Below are 21,142 nucleotides of genomic sequence, written 5' to 3'. Positions count from 1 at the left end.
GAAGCATCATACTCAAAAAGACTTGAGGCTGTAATTGCTGCCAAAGGTACTTCAACAAAGTATTGAGCAAAGGCTGTGAATACGTATGTACATGTTATATTTTGTTTTAAATTTTTGCTATCTATTAAAAAAATATATATATATTGAATCAATTTTGGAATACGGCTGTAACATAACACAATTTGGAAAAAGTGAAGCGCTGTGAATACTTTCCGGATGCACTGTATATTATGTTCATATGTAGCAATAATCCAACTAGCAACCTATTGCAAATTTACTGCGTAATCCAAATTGTGGAATGGCTGTGACAAATAATCCACAAGTGATTCTTCCCCATCCCACTCTTTGCGTCCATGTCTCTGTGACCCCCTCACTCAGTCTGCAGTTATTTGCCTCATTAGTATCCATTCTATACATTAGCCTCTAAGATCCTTCAGGGCTGCCATAACAAGCTAACGCTAGCTACAAAATAGGAAAGCATAGATCAGAAAATTCTAAAAGTTGTTCACAATTTTCAGTTCACTTTTCTAATATGGTACTGTATCTATCACTGTCGCAGTACGGTGCTTGAGAATTCAAGATGAGATTATATTTGGACAAACGCAATGTCAATATTGTATTCTGGTTGTTGATTAGAAAGGGAGGACATCCTCCTTTAGAGCAGGACACATGGATTTTGGGAGCCACCTGGTTGGCTTTAGAAGGATATGGACATGGCATGGAAGCTCCTATTGGGTCATATCAAGTGTCAATTGAAAGGTCAGAGTGCAGTGGCCATTTTGACGTCAAGATATCGTAAATATTCAGAAGCTAACTGACGTTATGATTAATTGAACGTGAGTGACTGTTCTCTCCAGTCGGCAGAGTTAGAATGATGCAACAAGAGTTCATGGCTATTTATGAATGTAATACATGGTTCTCGCCAAAATACTTTACTTGGTTAGATAGTTTGAACGTTTGGGAATGTAACCAGACCATTTTGGTTGGGATATTTTGCATAACTGGACAACCCTGAGCCTTGTTAGGTGAGTAGTCTCTGTTTACTTTCACGTTGTTGACACGTTAATGGTCAAACAAAGACGTTGATTGTACCTGCTGTTGCGATTTGATCTTGAAATGGTTTACATCTAGCCTGGCTGCCAGCCCAACTTATCCCCGCACACAAAAATATTTGGTCGGGAAGTTGGGTCTGGAGGGTCTCGATTGCGGAAAAACTATATCCAAACAGGAGCTGTTCGGACCAATTAAATTGTCAGGACGGGCTTTATACAATGATGGACAGATGATCAACAGTAACGTAATCAACAACGTCACCAAAGAGCGCTTGGGTTGAATTTGTTTTCAACAAACAACACATTACGTTGCTCTGATTGGTTGTAGGTCTATCCAATTGAGCGAAGAGGCATTTGTTTTACGAGCTCGGTTGACACACGCCCCATAGTCACAGCCCAACGGAGAGTTTTCAGACTCATATTCTGACTAGAATTATGGGTATGACAACGTCAGGCTAGTTTACATCAGTAGAATCACAAGAATCGTAGCTTTCCAACAATATATGGCATGTGTAGTAGTCTAAAACTATTTTTTGGGGTGGTGGGGGGGAAATTTGGTGTGTGAGATTAGTGTGGGGGTTACAGCCCCCCGGCGGGCTGTAGAAAGTAGTTAATGTGCATATTCACATTTACATTAATTTTCATATTAAATCATACACCTGAACTGTTTGTAGAACAGTAGACAGATTAGAAATATAATATTTTGTGTGAAAGTAAAAAACTGGGGGAAAAAATGTAATTCCCCCCCCCAAAAAAACTACTTAGAGCTAGCTGGCTTTACTCCTCTATAACAAAAACGTTTGACTTTCTTCCACAATTAACCAAAATATGGCAAACAAGTTAGCTTAAAGGGTATGTAATGTAATAGCTAATGTTTATTTAGCTAGTTTCACAGACATCTGCCAAAAGTTTAGGTTATACAGTACTACTGTCAGTAGCTGCCTTTCATGTACGCCGAAGCCAAGTCATAACTTTTTCCTGAAATAATTGCCTTACTCCTACAAACAAAAGCTTCGTAACTAAAAAGTTTACTTTTTACAGATTGTGAAAGTGCAGATTGTAAGCTTTCAAATTGTGTCATACATTGAAATTTAAAATAGTTGAAGATACGCATATCTGAATGTTGGTAAACCTGAAAGGCTCTAGCAGAGGCCCTTGAAAGATTCTAGACCTTTTCACACCCACAGACAGGGTGTCATTATTTTTGTGTTAATCATTATAAGCGCCAAGCGCCTGTCATTTCACTGCAGTGAATAGAGAGAAAATTATATCTTCTCACTCGATCAAATCCCAGGATCCTGCTTTCTTGACTTATCCTTCATATGTGTTTCATCACTTAGTATTTTCTTTTTCCAAAATCATATCGGAGAGCTTTTTTCTTCCTGTTTCTGATCAATTGCTGCCGGCTGCACATTCAGCTTTCACATTTACCTCCCTTTCAAGGCTGCAATTCGCTTTTCTATCAGCAGATGTTGCAAGGGCTCCCTTGCACATCTCTCTAAATTGCATCTCTCGGAATCTTGTGTGTGTACAAATTAGAGGAAGGTTTAGTTTCCCACAATCAGCTCAAGAACCTACAATTACAAATATTTGCCTCCAGTTTGGCTTGCTCTTTTGGCATCCTAGCCCTACACTCTGATTGGTCCTCTGGTCTGCACAGAGTTTCCTACAAATATCTCAAGAAACCTGGCACTCTGCAAAGTTATGCAGTTATTTGCAAGTATCCTTTTTAACCTGACAAATGCATTTGCAATGAAATGAAACTAGGCAGGGAAAATAGGGAAATTCTGTTTTGTTATTTAGTAGTGAATTCTCTTTTACAAACCAATAATCAGGTGCTTTCAAAGGGGCTGGCTAGCTAACTGAACAACAACATAAAGTAGATACACTTTCAGTAAAGATCAGTGAATTTTGTCATAAATTAAAGTGTTTACAAATGTCAACTACCTGCACATTGCACAAGCGCTATATGGTGAAATAGGCCTACAATTATGACAACTGGCTCAACCCTTGTGCATGTAATGACTTCTGTAGTGAACTAAATGTTAAGATGTTTGTAGTGGTAAGACAATTTAACAGAGAACCAATATAGTATATAGTACATTTTGATTAACCCTTAGTAATTTATAACATAGAAAATGGCAGACAAGGAGGTAGGAAGGCTACATATCATTTGCATGAATTTAGGCTACCACAGCTTTGGCAATTCGACTGTTATAGATGTGCAGGTTTAACAAGTACTTCAGAGATGACAGAGAATTTCAATTTTGATTTGAGAAATGTAGGTACCAAAAACACTGAGAACTGTCATCACCGGCTGCATCACGGGCACTGCACTAACTATCTATAATTCCAGTAAGCTGGGTGTTTGTGCCACCAATTGTATCACTGGCACTATGCACTATCTACTATCTATAGTTCAAAGAATATGTATTTGTGTTTCACTGACATCTTAATCACTGACTGCATCACAGGCACTGTGCACTAGTGTATGTAATTCAGACGGGTACAACCTAAATAAGATTTATATTCATAGCAAAATATGTATAGCCTATGCAAAATTATAACAAATTGAATTCTATGAAGGCATTTGCTTCACTACATAGCCACTACATACTACATAGTGCGTATATATGCACCCTCCAAACAGCCTGAAAGATGTATTCTTGGTTTACCAGGTCAAACAAAGAAAAATGTATCCTGTGCACAATGTAATGCCCAAAATTAGCCTATTCTATTTAGTCTGTGGATGTAGGCTAAAATGAAAGTAGTGCCTATGACAAAAATGTACGCCAAACTACTTGTGAAACATATTTAAGGATACTTGACTCAAGACCAAATCTGCCGCTTTGAACAGCTATGATTAGGCTGATCAACTTCTATGGGAACTGCGCTACAAATATAGCCTACTGGATGGAGTTGGAAAATAGGGGTAGAGTTTGCTTATGTTATGACATAATGTTCACTATCGTAACTGTCCTTCCAAGTTGTAGATAGGCCAACTTGATTTATCAAATGGAAATGTAATTTGCCCACAATGCGCTACTGCTCATATGTAACCCGAGATCCACACTGGGACCTGGAGTCCCAATGTTACAGTAATAAATAAAAGGATGAATTTCAGAAGAAATTTGAGAATTTCCAAATAAGTTACACTTGCATCTTTATATTTGAAATAGCCCTACTTGGACCATGCCCTGTCAATAAATGATGAACTATGAATGTTTTGCCAGGATTACTGGATTTATCAGACCATTAAATGTTTAGGATGTTCCTGTGTGTTTATACTTTTGACTCGGGACAACGACATGATCATTGTCAGCCGACAATAGAATTTTCATAATGGCGGGCTACGCATTTATAAACCAACTGAAGTCTAACCCTCAACGTGTGTGAAATCCTTTATAATAAATTACATTTTGCTGAATGATTGAAGGGCTAGACAACAATCATTCTAATGAATAGTCACCAACTATCAACACGGAAATGAAAGACAGATTGACGAAGGCCACTTCAGTTTCCGACCTTGCCTTGGCTGCGTACAAGAAGCGCCATCTAGCGATCATTAGTGGACCATTGACCCCCTATCTGCGCTAAAAGTAGCTGGCTGCACCGGGATGCAAATCATATTGCATCTCGCATGACGCGCCCACAACTCAACTGGAAGTTTAGGTAAACAAGAACAAATGAGTATTTTGTGATCCTAAACAGGTTATTTCTTTTAATTGAGTGACTTTTTCAAAACTAACTTTTGTAATATGCAAGATAAAGAACTGTAAATAAATTAATACAGAATGCCAACAACGGCCCCTTTTCACCAAAGCATGTCATATATACTGTGTGCAGTGGCGGGTGGTCAATAGAGGGCGCTAGGGCGCCGCCCTCCCTGGTGAAGTGTTTTCGATTTTTGTTTTTCATGTAAAATATTTTCTAGACTATAACTACTCATTTTGAGCACGACTGTGTTAAAAATACACAATAACGTGTTGTGTGTGTGTGTGTGTGTGTGTGTGTGTATATATAAATACAGAAATTCTGTTTTGGGATAAATTTACTTCAGGCTCGACATCTTCTAGCGCCCATCAAAACGCCTACCAACCTGCTGGCGATAGGTGAATTGCTGACCGTTACTAATAAGGAACACATATTTAGCCAATCAGCGTCCTCAAAAATGATGCCTAAAGGGTGCTGGAATTAGCGCCCCAAGCAGAGTTAGAGTATAGAAGTGATTTTGCGACTGTAGGGCCTACTTAAAGTTATTGAAAATGAATGAATCCGAACCGGCCTTCAGAGGTTCTAATTTCTCAAATTCTGTCAGATATCTTCTCCAAAATCCTTTTGAGAAGAGAACTTAAGTGGAAAAAATAAAAATAAGAGAAGGGCCCAACCTGACATCAAAATTACACAACAGGCGAGCGAAAAGGGTAGAGGTAAATCATACACAGAGGTTTCTCCCACGATTGGTAAACTACAACAGAAAGGCCTGGCTAGCTGGATGCCAAATAAGGCATGTCATGCCCTATTTTGCTTCCCGTGCTTGCTTTTTATAACATTTGGAACAGATACAGCACTCTTACAGGAGTCAAGGACATTAAACATTTATATGAGAAAATAAAACAAGTGCACAAACGTACACATGGAGAATTCAATCAAGCTAGCCATGCTAGGCAGAGACAAACGCTATGCAATTGGACGAAGGTCACCGGATTGAGGTGAGGAGAAACAACGAAGAAGTGGATAAGAACAGGCACGTTCTATCAAAGATAATTGATTGAGTTAAATTCATTTATAAATACTTAATATTTAGTTTTACAGTAATGATTGTCTTGTGTTTCCTAATAATACCAGGGAGAGTGGCTCAAGGACCCAGATGTCCGTGGTTTTCAATATTTCTGAACTGATTGAAATGATATTTATTGTCCACAAATGTGGACATTTGCATATAGCTGTGTGCATTAATTACATAATTACTATTTCACAGAGAACTCATATTCTGCAGTTTGTATTCAATTGTATTAGGATGGTTACAGAATTTACTGAATATTTCACAGCCCCACCTAGAATAATTTTCACCATCCGCCACTGACTGTGTGTGTGTGGATAAGCGTAATATAGTATGATGTGATTTGTTCTGTACTTTAACAGAAATGTAAAGTTAGAGAAGTATATTGTCTTGTTGTATTTTGTTCCATTTTACCCATCTTTTGCAGGTGAAGTTGGAGTTAATTCGTCAGGCAGAAACTCTGGACCAAGTTAAGCAGATATTGGGAGAGGGTCTCTCTGAGGATGGAGCTTCACCTACAGATGCTATGTGAGACTATTAAAGTGGCACTACAGAACCAAAGCAACATAAAAAGTATTCCAAGGGTGACCAATTACTAGCTCGGCCGCACGGTCATTTTTACTATTGGAAATGAGTGACTACTAGTGAATATTTCTACTGCTGCCACTACTTGTTTTGTGACTTGGAGTAGTTATCTTAAAACAATGGGAACTTTTTATGTTTTTAAATAGGTTTATGAACCAAACTTATTATTTCTTAAAATAACTCCTTGAAGTCACCTTAAGTGTAACTAAACATCAAACCTCTTTTTGTAGGAAAACCAGTGTTTCCCACACATAGACTAATTTGTGGCGGTGCACCACAGAATCAACACCGGCCGCCATACATTGCGTTTCGTAAAACTTTTTTTTTATCGCTATTTATGTAAAAACACGCAGCGTATTCGTTCAGCTGCATTTCCTTTCCCTGCTCTCCCCCCGTCTCTTTCACGCACGCGTCTTTCTCACATACACACACAGTCACTACGTCAGCACACGTTAGCAACGATGCATACGCCGTTCTAGTGAGACCGACAGCTACATCAGCGAGCCTTCAGCATTAGTGCCGTAGCTAAAGGTCTAGGAAAGTTGAGGCTACTTTTCGCTAGGTACCGACGGACATGTCTTAATCGAAGGTTCCCCTTCGTTCTTTTGTTGAGAAGTTTCAAGAGCTAGCTACTTACCCGGCGTCATGGAGCCGACCAGTTAAATAGTTATTTAGCACCCTGTATGCAGCGTCGCTACCTGCATATGCAGACATTTTTTGTTTGTTGTTGTTGATTTTGTGAATTATTTCGACCCCCCCCCCTCGGTCTGACATGAAACAACCCCCCCCGCCCGCCACCTATAGCTTTCTAATCTGTGGGAAACACTGGGAAAACCTTAATGATTTTATACTCCCTCATGGCTAAACTCACGAATCCTGGTCTTGATACCAACAAATCTTTGCAAAAGTGTTAATTCTGATTATTTGTTGATAAATTCCAGATCTTTTTGCCCTTAGTAGTTAAAAACGTTTACGTTTGTGACGTTTGTGTGCCTTGTCGAGGTACTCTACCTATCACAGGTATGCAGCTATACGTCGAATTCCTCAGGCTTAGGTTGAAAGGTCTTTAGTAACCCTTTCAAGTATTTGTATGAAACAATACACGTTATACCACCAGAAGCACAAACATTTTAAACAGATTTAATATATAGTGTTTCACTTCTCCTTGTAGGTCTACAATCCATACACTTGTCTTCTCGATGAATAGTTATCATTATATTACCATACTAATAAAGTTATCTATCTATATAAAGGTCTGCAGACATTTAACTATTATTAAACAACTGAAGGAGAAGTTGTCATTATGTAAGTATGCGTTATTGGGTGCTGCTTTACCAGAAAGCCAGTATGAATTATCATCTAACAATGTATCCTTCCATGACACAATGAACCATTGACTTAAGTGATTTAATAGTTACATGTTTTGCTTCAGTTCCGTAACACTAATTACTAATTTCCAATAACTCCAATCTATTGGTCACTAATCCTGGGGCTTGATGTCATTCCTACTTTATATCATTCCTTCTTCCGTACTTATCAAAATGTCTACAAACTATGGATGATAATTGTGAAAACCATATATAGTATCCATGTATAGTTGTATTTGGTATTTTCTTTTGTTCATATATGTCATGATATACAAGAATAAACATACGTGGGCTGTGGCTTTTTTGTGAATGTGTGTACTGAAGGCTGGACAATAAGACTTCTTATCACATTTAACACATTTTCCATACAATATTAGCACCCAAAAAGGACACTTCGCTGTCATGTTTTCTTTAATACATGTTTTAATTTTTAAAGAATAGTCATCATAGTTTGAATAACTGTCCATAATGTCAATCTATTAATTACATTTGAATACATACACAGGAAGATGTTTTTTGTCTTTCTTCTGTTGGCTTTGTTCATGTTCCTATGAGTAACAACTCGTATTGTGTAATGATCCACCACTCCATGTAGTCTCCTCCACTCTTTCTCTCAGTTCCACTTCTTGGACACTAGATTATCATCTCTTTCTGTGAAGGGGAAATGTAACACAAATGCATTTCAAATGGGCTAATAATTGATACCAATATTTTTTGGTTTTATGTATGGATTTTTCATTTAATCATACCATTTAACGTATATAATATTGTAGTTCATAATGTATTATCTCGGAAGACCATTTATACCTGCAATAATCTGACAAATGATATGAAGTCGTGGAGACTGAGTAACATCCACATGCATAAGCCTACAGACATTCTGTTTTGTCACCAGCTGTACAGTGTCTCCAGGGAAAAACTAGTACTTCACAGGACCTGACAATTCCAGAAACTACATTTCAACAGAAGTGACAGACAGGGAGCTTGCAGTCTGACATGAATCCAATAGTAATAAAGACTGAAAAACAGACATCACCTAAACAGTCCAGCAAACAATAAAGAACAATGCCTACACATGACACAGTCTGAGACAGACACACTCACAACTGTACAACATAAACAAATTGAGATACCTGACTTTGTTGCTGGAAAAGTTAAAATTGTTAGTCTGGGAAGTATAAATAGAAATGAAGCTGTGAACAAGGAGGAATCAGAGAGAGGAAGTTCAGAGTTGGCATCGTCAAGGTTTTTACCAATAAGCAGGAAAAGAGAGAGAAACCCAAGACAAATGGTCAATGATTGTGTTGTTATTAATACATAGAAAAGCGGGTTATTAAGTCATATAAAACGAATGTAAAGGAAACTACAGAGCAGCATTTGTGTTTGTGATTGCTTGCATGTTTTGGGTTAAAAAAAATCCTTTCCATTTCCAACATTTGATAGTGTAGATAGTTATATAGATGTGTGTCTGGATTTGGTATTGGCTTGTGTTGTCCTTACCCTCCAGGTATGTGCGAGACACAAACTTCAGAACCTCATCAATTAGGATGACAGGGAAGGAGAGCTTGAGCACTACGATCCATTGGTCCACAGTCAAATGGGTCAGCTTGAATATCATCTGAAGCAAAAAACATAGACCTGTTCAGCTCTGTAAACATATTGACTTAATCATTGCATTCATTAAGGGAAAATAGAGACATGTTGCAAAGGAAGATACATTAGTCATTTGGCAGACGCTGTTATCCAGAGATAACTAAAATTACCGTGCTAAACCCTTGATTCTGCATTCTTGGACATATCCTCCGTGATGCCATTTAACCGAATGCAGAGTGCCACTGACTGCTAGTTCTAAATATTCTTACCCTTTTTCACCTGCTTCCACATCTTCCAGGCTTCTTGCAACCTCATTATTGCTAGAAGCACGTCTTTAAGATCTTGAGTGACTATCATTTGAAACTCAATGTACATGAATGATATTGCATTGCAAAAACTACAAAATTACATTACATTTACATTACAATTATAATTTACCTACAGTTTGAGTATGAAATACTTCCCCAGAAATGTTAGAAATCGTCAAATGGTAGCATTCAAGATTGATAGTTGTTTTAAGGTTAAGGCGGACAGTGGTGGAGGGGTGGACTCACGGGCAGCGGGTCCACGTAGATTATCATGAAGTGCAGGGACATGGACAGAGTCATGGCTCCCACCAGCCACAGGTTGCTCCAGGGGGGCATCCGAACCAGGGACTGATTCTCAGACAAGCTGTGGGGTGGGCCAATGAGGAGGTGAATATGCAATCATGTGTGTGGCAGAGTGAGGCGTTTGTTCATGTCACACTGAAAGCATGTCTATATTTTTGGGTGTGTATACAGGACAAGGGGTACGAAATGTGTTGGGATCTGAGACTATAATACATCAAATTGAATACATTACGTGAAGAGTGATATATGGATTTGTGATTTTGCATGGCCACTGTTACACTTCAAAGTCTAAGGTTAAGCTGATAATGCAACTGTAAGACTTGGGATTCATCCTGAGATTAACTTCCTCCAAGATAACATTCTTAAATAGTTAAGGTCAATGTTTGGTTGTCAATGATTTAAGAAACTAATAGGAATAAATGTACAGTGTGGTAAAAATGGTTGAGTACTTGTATAAAGAACCATTATCAATTATTAGATAAAACTTTCTTGTCATTGTGCACAGTACACAGTCAATGAAATTGACTATATCCAGAGGGCCCCCCCTGATTTTTTTATTTTTTACTAATGAGTAACACTAATCTACACTTTTTGTAAAAAGAAATGTATTATGTAGCTTTTCTTGTTTCATTGTATGTAATGGCAGAGATTAGGGATTAAGAAAGTACCACTATAATCATATGAACAGAAATCTATGCATTGTAATATGAAGACAAGTCCAGGGGCCTCATGTATAAATGATTGCACAGCTTTCATACTACAAGATGGCGTACGGACAAAACTCGTACCTACGCACAGAAATATTCACATGTATAAAACCGGTCGTACGCCAGGTCCTGTGCACCTTTCCTTTATAAATCACAATCAACCGCAATTGACCGCACGTCATGGGCGTCAGCAGCATTTTGAGAGTGGGGGGGACACATTTTGCCAGGGGGTCTGGGGGTTTCTCCCCCCGAATTATTTTAAAGATGTAGATGCAATTTCCCGCATTCTGGTGCATTTAACACAACTATTTACCATAGTTGTTATACATATACTGAGGGGCTGGACATTAAAATATTTTGAAAACTAAACTTCCCAATAAGCAATGGGACATCTTCAACTACCTGTCACCTTTCAGCACTCACCTCAGCAACATATCTGTCTCCACTGCCCCTGCATGCTGCCCCTGCATGCTGCCCCTGCCTCTGACTCACTCTCAATCTCAACCACCTAGGCTATATCAGGAGACATGGAGATGCATTGAGCATTCTTTCATATTGATAATTTAAATAAGTTTAATGTAGATTGTTCATATGAAGATTTCTGAGATGTAAATCATGTTATCAGCATATCAAATTCACAATTGGTATAGGTTTAGAAGCCTAATAATTATGTAGGCTACATCTCCCTAAAGCATGACTGGACAGTTCAGAAATGGTCAAATGTGTGATCAAACCTGTAGTCTTTTCCACAGATCATATCCTTAGGATGTAAGCTTTCAGAAAATAAATGGTTTAGGTGGTTGAATCAGTGAATCAGAATGTCATAAGGGTGCTTTGGCCACTGAAGGGAAAACTTGGGAAACTATGACTTACTTTCCTCTTCCTAGAAAAAAGCCTCCTTATGTCCATCTCATCTGTGGAACAGTCATGTCTGAAGTGTTAGCTGCAAGCGCGATGCGTCGATCAAAGAGTATGGGAGTTAAATCTGCATGCATGATGCTGTTTGTCTAGAAAACGCGGAGTGGAATTCTATTGCTATGGGTATTCTCCCTACTGATAAAGTGGAACAGATTTGATTGTGAAGCAATGGAAAGATCGCTGGACTAGTAGACCAGTCATGCACTAATATTTTGATCGTAAATGTGTGGGGGGGGGGGGTTTAAGTGAGGGGGTTGTGACCCCCCAAGTTACATTGCGGCAACGCCCATGCCGCACATGAAAGAGCCACTGACCCCGCCTTGCCTCCTCCCATATATTAACATGCAGATGGACTATAAATGCGCTCCTGAGGTAATTTCTTTGTCTGAATAACCGTATTTCTTCGAATAAACGCTGCACCAAAAATGAATGTGAAACGCTGCAGCGTTTATTCAAAGAATTAATGTGACTGTGAGATTGAGGATCTGACAACAGAGTTGGAGGCTCTGTTTGGAAGTTTGTCATCAGGTATTAGCGACAAAAGAAAGTCGGCGGAGTGGAAAACGGTCATTATTTGTGCCCTTTCTTGTTTTTAACCTGTAGCACTTTGAGATTTAGCTAAATGTAAAGTGCATTACAAATACAATTATTATTATTATAGGGCCATAAATGCTGAGGTTTCAGAAAACCAGACCATGGCAGAAATTAAGAAGAAATGGTAGGATGTAAAACTTTAAATGAACAGGTTTTTTGAGTAGTCAACGTCATAAACGTAGTAGTGGAAACTTTATTTTGTAACTTTTCAGTTAGAATTCGCCACGTTACAGAGCCAGACAAGACTTTGCGGACGGTCCGCACATTCTCACGTCTGCTCAAAACTTTCCGTGATGGCCCGCACATTCTCACATCAAGTAAATCTTTATACATCATAAACAGCGCTTGACATTAAAATGTTTGCTCACCAGCCACTGTGGCTAGTGGTTTTCCAAAGTTACTAGCCACTCAGCAATTTCACTAGCCACAATTTTGTTGTTGGGAAAATAAGATTCATTTGATTAAAGTTGACTACGGTTTGCTACAATTTACTTGAATAACTAGATTTACAATCCTTTCAAATGTAAATGACCATTGTAAACACCCAAAATCAAGACTACTTAAAATGTACATGTGTCACTCACCAAATCTTCAGCTCTTATAAGTGTGTAAAGCTCCTTTTGTATGAAAATATGCAACTGATTGAGACAAAGACAAAAAGAGCATTGTATATAACGGGGTGTAAATATGTATTGAAAATATTTGAACTAAACTGATTATTTTCTTGTCCAGTTAAATATTTATAAACAACACAATTATTTTAGTCTCTTTATTTTCGGTTTCACTTTCATTACCAGTTTCTCTCCTTTTTGTCTGCCCTCCGGGTTTTCCTACACCTGTTATATTACCACCCAGGGACGGACTGGGAGTAAAAATAGGCCCTGAACTTTGATCCAGACCGGCCCACCAGATCCGGTCCCGTATACGCCACCACAGCGAGCGCCCTGCTAATACATGCAAATTATGTGCTTGATGTGATGCTAGTTAGGGACTTCCATGCTTAGCGCTCACCTTAAGCGCTGATTTGAGCGAAAAATAGTTTTTGGAGCTTAATGTAAAACAAACAAACATAGCCGTTTGTCCAATTGGTAAAACATTGTTTAATGAAGGTAATTACGTTTACGTTTCTTGGCCTGGTTTTCCATCTTTATATTGTCTTTATAGCTAGCTTTCGATCTGTCAGTGTCACTGTTGTGTATAAGCGGCACCAGAGAATGTCTAATATAAACAAATATTAAACAGGCTCTGGCAGCACTAAGGGCTGCAAACGTTCATTTGGAATAGACCAACCGTCCTTGGGGAAAGGGGGGCCGGCCAACCGTGTCGCTCAATCTTCTGCCAAAATTGTTATTAGTAGGCTAGTAAAAAAGATTATAAGGTGTCGAACGCCCCTAAAGGAGCCTTCGTTTTGATGGACTTTGGAGAAATAATGTAAAAAAAATCAAAATAATTCTTATTAATGAAAAATGTGCATTTGGCAAATGTGTTTGACTTTGTGCATACGTATATCCAAGTTGTGCATTAAAAAGTTTTAGATGCTTGCATACATATATAAAGGTTTTTGCATTTTTCCGTGCATACATATATCAAGTTTTGTATTTTCAAGAGAAGTTTTGATCTCTAGCATACGCATATGTTTTCAGAATGTGCATTGGGAAATGTTTTTGAAGAAAGTGCTTGCATATGTTTTCAGAATGTGCATTGGCAAATGTTTTTAAGAAATAGCTTGCAAATGTTTTTGAAACCTTTTTAGCTTTTTTGAATTTCAAAGACTTTATATATGTGTATCTTAAAATAAGGTATGTAGAACTGCTTATGTGTAGAAGTTTAAGGCAGAATGTTTCAGTATAACAGATGCAGAGGATGGGGTTAGTAAATGCTTGCATAGGTAAAACCAAATTTTGACCTTTTGAAGAGTGCAGGAATTGTGTGTAAAGGCTGATTTATACTTCTGCGTCTCCGTTAACGGACAGACGCACGCACGGAGTCGGACGGAGTCGGACGGATTGGTTGAATTTATACTTCTCTAACGGCTCTGCATGCTGAAAGCAATTCACCGCCAGAACAGTAGATGGCGCTGTACTGCGATGCTAGCTAAGTTATCGGAAGTCGGAACAAATTTACAAATGAACCGTTTCATCAATAAAATAAGCACATTTTCAGCAACTACACTGCCCATTTATCGTTACATTTTAATTCAGATGCTGATTTACATGTAATGTTTAGCTGAAATATGAATTGTAAAAACAATGGCGGTCAAGGGATTCTGTTCTCTTGTTGGTCACGGCAACCCCACCCCTGACGCAAGCGGTTCTTAATACGGACCAATCACAGCCAAGGGGTATCCGTAAAATGACGGACGGACAGACGGATAGTAAGGAAAATCAGGAGGTGCACGCAGAGCTCTCCGAGGGGCTCGGAGGGGGCACGGAGAAGGCGTTTCTTGACGGAGAGGGCGTTCCCCGTGTGCGTAAAAACGCAGAAGTATAAATCGGCCTCAACAGACAGATACCTACGTCATATATGGCCCAAAGTCTAGACAGGGCCATCCGTATTGAAAGATATAAGAATGAAAATTGTGTGTGAAGAGAACACTCAAAGCACTCTCAACACTCTCTGTCTGAAGTTGAGTTGAGTCGCGAGACGAGTTTTTTCCTGAGCTATTTTTTTGCCGACCTGTGCCTGATATAGCAAAGAGTTTTCTTTTCGTCAGTTGTACTGACCATATTTGAATTTCTGTTTTACCAGTGACCCAGGGTCCGCGTTTTCTTATTTTCCTTTATCGCCCTTAACAAAAGAGGTTAGCTTCCTTTTTTATTTTATTTCTACATTTTGATTTTGTTCCTGTAATTCGCCAATTTTTTGTGAAAAAGACAGTCGTTCCCCTACCGCCCATTTGTGCGCCCCCTCGCTCGTGACCAAGAGATCCACTCAGCACCCCACACCTCGACTCAGGTGAGTTCCCCGGGATACACGATCAGTCAGGGAGACACGAATACTGTCCAGCTGGTGTTTACGCGAAACAGGGTCTTGAAGTGTTTGTCTGTTCAGACACATGTACTCTCTCGATAGGTGCAGTGTTGCGTCTTACGAATGATAAACTAACGGGGGGAAACTTTTTTTGTTTATTATTACCTGTGGGAAGGACGTTACCGTGAGGGAAACATAGCCAAGTAATAAGTGATCGATAAACTATGATGTGTTGCCCAAAAAAGGGCCTATAAACATTTGCTGCTATAAAAGATCTCTTGAGGTTGTGTTGGAGGCCCAGTAAACGTTTGTGACATTGTGGTTGTTGGGTTGGGTGTGGGGATTCCTTCCCGAGAGGGAGCCTTCGACTAACTCGTAAAGCGACCAAGCGTGTGTTCTCCGCACTTGTAGCCTATGCAAATTTGTGAAACCCCAAGCGTGAACTGAGTGACAGGCGAGGCGTGATGATAGAAGTAACTATTTGCCGGGGGATCTGCAACCTGGTCAGGGCGCACCTTGAGTCCCCACACGATCGTTCAACAAAGGCAAGCGGCCCTCCGGCCCAGAAGTGCTTCGGGCCATCGGGCATTCTCCCGGTGCTCCCGATGGCCAGTCCGCTACTGTCCGCTACCACCACATCCTTTCCTTGCACTGAGCAGGGTTCTCAAGTTTTATCAAAAGCCCCACGAGACGAGCTTTCGTGTGTGTTCGCATATGTTGCTTAGCAACGAACGTACGGTGGCCGAAACTATTTAACAAAGGGGGAAACAATACGTGCTGGTTAAAATGCATGTGTCTCACGGCCAATGCGTGAGGCTTTAAAACCCTGCAATGAGTTTATTATTATGTGTTCATAAAATCATATAGCGAGAGACAGACATCCCAACCTGCAGAGTCATTTGCGGGAGGTGGCTTGTCCGCCCCCCCTCCCCCCCCCCCCCCCCCTCCCCCGGGACGCAATCCGGACACATGAAGTACCGCCTCATCCCCCACCCCCGAAACGCTGTCATGCCGCACGATATGCACCTATCTCTACCAGAAATGACCATTTGACAGTCTCTCGCTCGCTTGAAATACAAAATCCCCGAATTCCGAGAGATTGTATAGCATTTGCGGGCGTCAGGGAGCAGCTATTGAAATGCGGGAGACTCCCGGACCTTCCGGGGGATTTGGGATGTCTGAAGAGATATGTATAATTCCACCTGCCAAAGTGGCTAGTAAGAGTTACTGCTTTACCCGCCACAGCCGAATTCTACCCGCATTTGGCGGGTGGGCGGGTGCTAATGTCATGCCATGATCACAAAGTGTGCGTGAAAACCAGTGTACGCAAGCTTTTTGTGCGTATGCAACGTTTATACATGAGGCCCAAGATGTTTTGTCAGGGGTTTGTGAATGTTCTTCCTAGTTGAAAACCTCTCACTGAAATCTTCTGGTCCACACTATTGCTAAACTTTCTCACTCTTTTATAGGAATATTTAGCTCGACACTCGCGCTCTACCTCCTCTCTCTTCGCGCTCTCTCCCCCCTCTTCATGCACTGTACCGCCTCGCTCTGCATGCTTTGTCCCCTCTCTCTTTGCGCACTCTCATCTCATCCTTACCAACCAGTGCGAGCTTATATCTCCCGTACAGAACACCGGTATCAGTAATCAGAATCAGAATCAGAAGTATTTTTTTTCGCCATGAATGTTTGTACAAACAAGGAATTATCATTTTTTATGATAATTTCAGACAGCGTGTGTGGTTGCCTGTCGTAGCACATTTATATTTTATTTTTATATCAATCTATTGGGGGGGGACATTTACATTTAGTCATTTAGCACACATCCAGAGCGACTTACAGTACAACTTACAGTTCGACAGTTCGACTTACATCGAACTGGCGACCTTAAGATTACTAGCCCGATTCCCTAACTGCTCAACCACCTGACTCCCGTTTTGACCAGAACCCCCCCCCCCCAATATATGTTATGATTACGGCCTTCAAGTGCAATACCCATTTTCATTGCTTTCCACTCACCTGTTGAGGGCATTGCACATCTCAATTGTAACGAGTACAGAGAGGGCCATGGTCATTGGAGGAGCAGCCTCAAACACCTCACAGTGAACACCTGCAAAATCCTCATTTTCCTCACTGCACTGCATGAAGTGGGACTGAGAATGACAATCAAAGAGATAGCTATTTAGTTAGACAAATCCAGTCACAGAAAATGAGTTATTTAGTAGAAGGCTAAATAATAGTTAAATGATCTATAGTTTGATAGTTAAAATGTATTCCAGATCATGTTGACACTGGTGATCAGAATTTGAATGTGTTTTGAGTTTGTGGTTGATCCCCAGTTTTGCACAAGATGTGTACAATCTTTTAACATCAGCATGAAATAACCATATCATACAAACTAATAAATGTGTCAAACAATCCAAAATTCCCTTAAATTCATGAGCAGAAACAGTTCAAATGTCATAGATTGTCTACAGTTTAATTTCTTTCAAACTGTAAATTCCTTTATCTAAAGAAAATTTCTAAATTAGGTGATACAATTCCATTAATGTGAGATGCAAGGAGAAAGATATGATGTATGTGTCGAGTATTGGATAGGGATGCTCCGATCTGATTGGCGCCGATCCATATCGGCCCGATATTCCCATTATTGGTTATGATCGGCGTTCTCAAAACGTCCGATTAAACATGGCCAATCAGATGACATAAAATCTGCGAGAACTACTATCAGAGACGTTTCAATAAAATGTTCAAGCCGCTAATGGTAAGAAATTATTCTTTAACCTTTAGATGCGTGAGTTCTAAATATTTCTGACGCTTCCACCAGAGTTATTTTTGCAAAACGGAAGCTAGCTAGCTTTAGTTAGCCTCCGTTACTTAGCAACCTAGCATAATACAAGAGAATGTCTAATATAGGGAGAACTGCCCCTCTGGGGAAATTTCCGGGTTCTTAACTGGTTGCAGTTCCACCCTAGTTCCATGTGAGGGCGCTAACGAGCGAGTGCAGAATGAATGGAGGTCTATGGAGCTAAAACCCTCAAAATCCACTTTTCTCTGGATATAAGTTTTTGTTTAGTAATTTGAATTCTGAATTCGAAAGGCAGAGGACTGAATTTTCAGTCCATTTTATCCCACTGATTACATAATGACCTCCCCCCCAAGGTGAGTTTTCACGGCTGTTTGCGCGTCTATGTCGCTTCACTCCATCATCCCATATTGTTTACAACGTTAACAGGGCTACTTGGTTGGCTTTGCCTTTTCAGCTTGAGCTATACAAGGTGTGGCGTGAGAGCGTGTGAAATGGTTGAAATGGGTGTGTCTGATAGCCAATGCGTGAGAGTTGGCAGCCCTGTGTTTGTCAAAAGTTTGCAGTATATTTGTAAATGCTGGTTTTTTGACCGTGTTTAATGGCTGCATCTCTTAGGCTATATAGCGAATTACGCTATCCGTGAGTGTGCGCCATTTCGCGCTGTCACGTTTATATTTGCACTGTCGGGAAAAGGCATCTGTAACAGAACTGTATGGAAGAACCCTTTCCAGCTGCAGTTGTTGTTCACAGGTTGAACAACTGGATGGGATAGTTATGTATTGTTAGATGAGATGTTAGGTTAGTTGCCTCTTTTCGTTTCCACTGTTTTTAAACAAAGTCGACATATCGGCTCGTTCACGTATATTGGCTCTCATCTCATTCGGCTTAAAGACAAAATGTTCCCACACCGGAGCTGAAGATTGCAGCTTTGAAACCAAGTACATTTTTACTTGTTCTTCCTAACTAGCTGTAGATGTCAAGAAACAGAACACTTTATAACACAGTGTGTTCACGCCTTCTCCTCACCTGTCTGTGTCAGCTCTCTGTGTGTGGAGACGCCTAGTTTTTTGACACAGAAAGCAGGCAAGATGACTGAGGCAGCGGGATCGACTAAAATGTTGGTGACATTCGTTCTTATGTAAAAATGTATATAATCATAATTTTTTATTTGCAATATATCGCAGCACCAAAAATGTTTGCGCTCATTTCCATATACCTTGCTATACGTCAATAAATTGACTATTGCGACAGGCCTAGACATAAGTACTCGTTCATTCAACTTTCGACCTATAATCTATGTTGAACATGCAAAAACTTGAATTCAATCTGAGATTTCTCAACGACAATCAGGCGAAAGAGACAAATGTAGCCGTTTAGCTCCATAGACTCCAATTCAACATGCACTCGCTCGCAATAACCCCCAGTGGAACTCTAGTGGAACTGCAACCAAATTCGGTACAATGGGGCTTAATACGGAGTGGCAAGGCTCTCCTTAAACAGGCTCTGATAATACTCGTAGCAATGCTACTACCTATTTTGAAGCCATACTTTAGAGTTTGTCATAGTGTTTGTCTATCAGAAAATAGTCGGTTGGAATTTTCTGAATCGCACATGTGCAACCTTACTCTGTGAGACCTGCATTCGAACGAACAGTCACTGCTTTTTGGAAGGCCAATAAACACCGCTTTCCTGCTCTTGCACAAGCAGCACAAGTCTTCCTCTCCGCACATTGTACAAGTGTAGATAGCAAACGACTTTTCAGCACAGCAGGACATATTTTAGATGAGAAGAGGAACAGGTTGACTCCTAAAAATGCTGATATGATTATATTTATCAAGGCAAATCTGCCAGTAATGCTGCTTAATCAGAAGTAAGGTTTGAATACTCTAGTATGCCCCCTCTCCGAGTGAGTGAGTGAGTGAGTGAGTGAGTGAGTGCGTGCATGCGTGAAGTAATTGAAGTGAGAGAGTGAGTGAAGTATGTGAGAGTGAGTGAGATACTATACAGATAGATATACATGTTTAGGTTTTTTGTTTAATTGCTGATCGGAGCATCTCTAGTATTGGACTTGGCCAGATCCTCACCAGGTGGTAGAAGGACACCATGGGGCCTTCTTCACAGTACAGGAACCACCAGGCAGCAGCAGCCACGGTTGCAGCACCAACATAGCCTAATTGAGACATGTGCGGAAACAAAGGAAGTTACAAGCCATTCTTGAACTGTACATTTACTCTCCCATCCACTCTTTGATGACTTCCTTCACGGTTTTTGTAAGAGGTTCTAAATCTGTTGGAATGTGTTGGAATTACTTTGCTGATGGAAAACGTGTTTGTGTTGGAATGAGATCCAGCTCATAGGTTCAACATAGAGTCATTGAGTCAGGCTTGAGGTTGTGGTGTTTAGGTTAGATTCCACATGTCCCAACTAAAAACTAAAACATACTCCTTTCTGGTGGAAAAGGTAGTCAAATAGCAGTCGTTAATCACCATACCTCCAATGGCCAGGTATCTGAAGAAGAGCCAGCCGGAGATTAGGGGCTCCTTGGGTGAACGGGGGGCCTTGCCCATGATGTCCAGATCTGGGGGGTTGAAACCCAGGGCAGTGGCGGGCAGACCATCAGTGACTAGGTTAACCCACAGCAGCTGGACGGGGATCAGGGCCTCAGGCAGACCCAGGGCAGCCGTCAGGAAGATACTGAGGGAGGGAGGATTGTATCAAATACTGTAATCAACACTTCTGTCACAGTGAAATAAGGTCATATTGCTCGTGAATCCATGCAACATTCATTCTTTATTCATTCAAGTGACAAACAAAAATCGAAATCCAAAACTAAAATCAGAATCCAAAACCAACAAACAAAAAAGAAAAACGGGCCAGATGTTGAACTTGATTTAGAAATGTCGTTTTTGTGTCCCGGAAGTTATTGACTTCTTTGTGTGTTGCACTTGACAAGCTAGCAACAAATTCACCAACCATTCAGTGAGTAATTTGGTATCGACACCATGCCTGCACTGGAACCATACTTTGATTTAATTAAAGAGTTATATGAACTGTCAAGACCAAGACCATAACCACAATATACATTCGGGGACAAGCAACCACCACACACTGCCGGCCGAAATAATAAAATTAAATAAAAAAACTTGACAGCTC

General features: G+C 40.2%; 2 protein-coding genes across 2 annotated transcripts in view; one reads left to right on the top strand and one right to left on the bottom strand.

Moving 5' to 3' along the window:
• The window catches only part of rabep2 (rabaptin, RAB GTPase binding effector protein 2), a 35,694-nt gene extending 27,610 nt beyond the window's left edge, over positions 1 to 8,084 (top strand). The window contains exon 12 of the mRNA XM_047037410.1: positions 6,263 to 8,084. Within this exon, the coding sequence (XP_046893366.1) occupies positions 6,263 to 6,367 (105 nt within the window). The 3' untranslated portion in view covers positions 6,368 to 8,084. The remainder of the gene's footprint in view (positions 1 to 6,262) is intronic.
• Positions 8,085 to 8,191: 107 nt separating this feature from the next.
• The window catches only part of atp2a1 (ATPase sarcoplasmic/endoplasmic reticulum Ca2+ transporting 1), a 53,044-nt gene continuing 40,093 nt past the window's right edge, over positions 8,192 to 21,142 (bottom strand). The window contains exons 20-25 of the mRNA XM_047037409.1: positions 20,481 to 20,683; positions 20,074 to 20,159; positions 17,200 to 17,333; positions 9,935 to 10,052; positions 9,288 to 9,405; positions 8,192 to 8,438 (exon numbers count right to left, since the gene is read on the bottom strand). Of these exons, the coding sequence (XP_046893365.1) occupies positions 8,401 to 8,438; positions 9,288 to 9,405; positions 9,935 to 10,052; positions 17,200 to 17,333; positions 20,074 to 20,159; positions 20,481 to 20,683 (697 nt within the window). The 3' untranslated portion in view covers positions 8,192 to 8,400. The remainder of the gene's footprint in view (positions 8,439 to 9,287; positions 9,406 to 9,934; positions 10,053 to 17,199; positions 17,334 to 20,073; positions 20,160 to 20,480; positions 20,684 to 21,142) is intronic.

The sequence above is a fragment of the Hypomesus transpacificus genome, chromosome 17, assembly GCF_021917145.1.
Source record: "Hypomesus transpacificus isolate Combined female chromosome 17, fHypTra1, whole genome shotgun sequence".
Classification (NCBI taxonomy): Eukaryota; Metazoa; Chordata; class Actinopteri; order Osmeriformes; family Osmeridae; genus Hypomesus; species Hypomesus transpacificus.
Note: the sequence above shows the minus strand (reverse complement) of the source record. Positions and strands in the feature narration are given on the sequence as shown.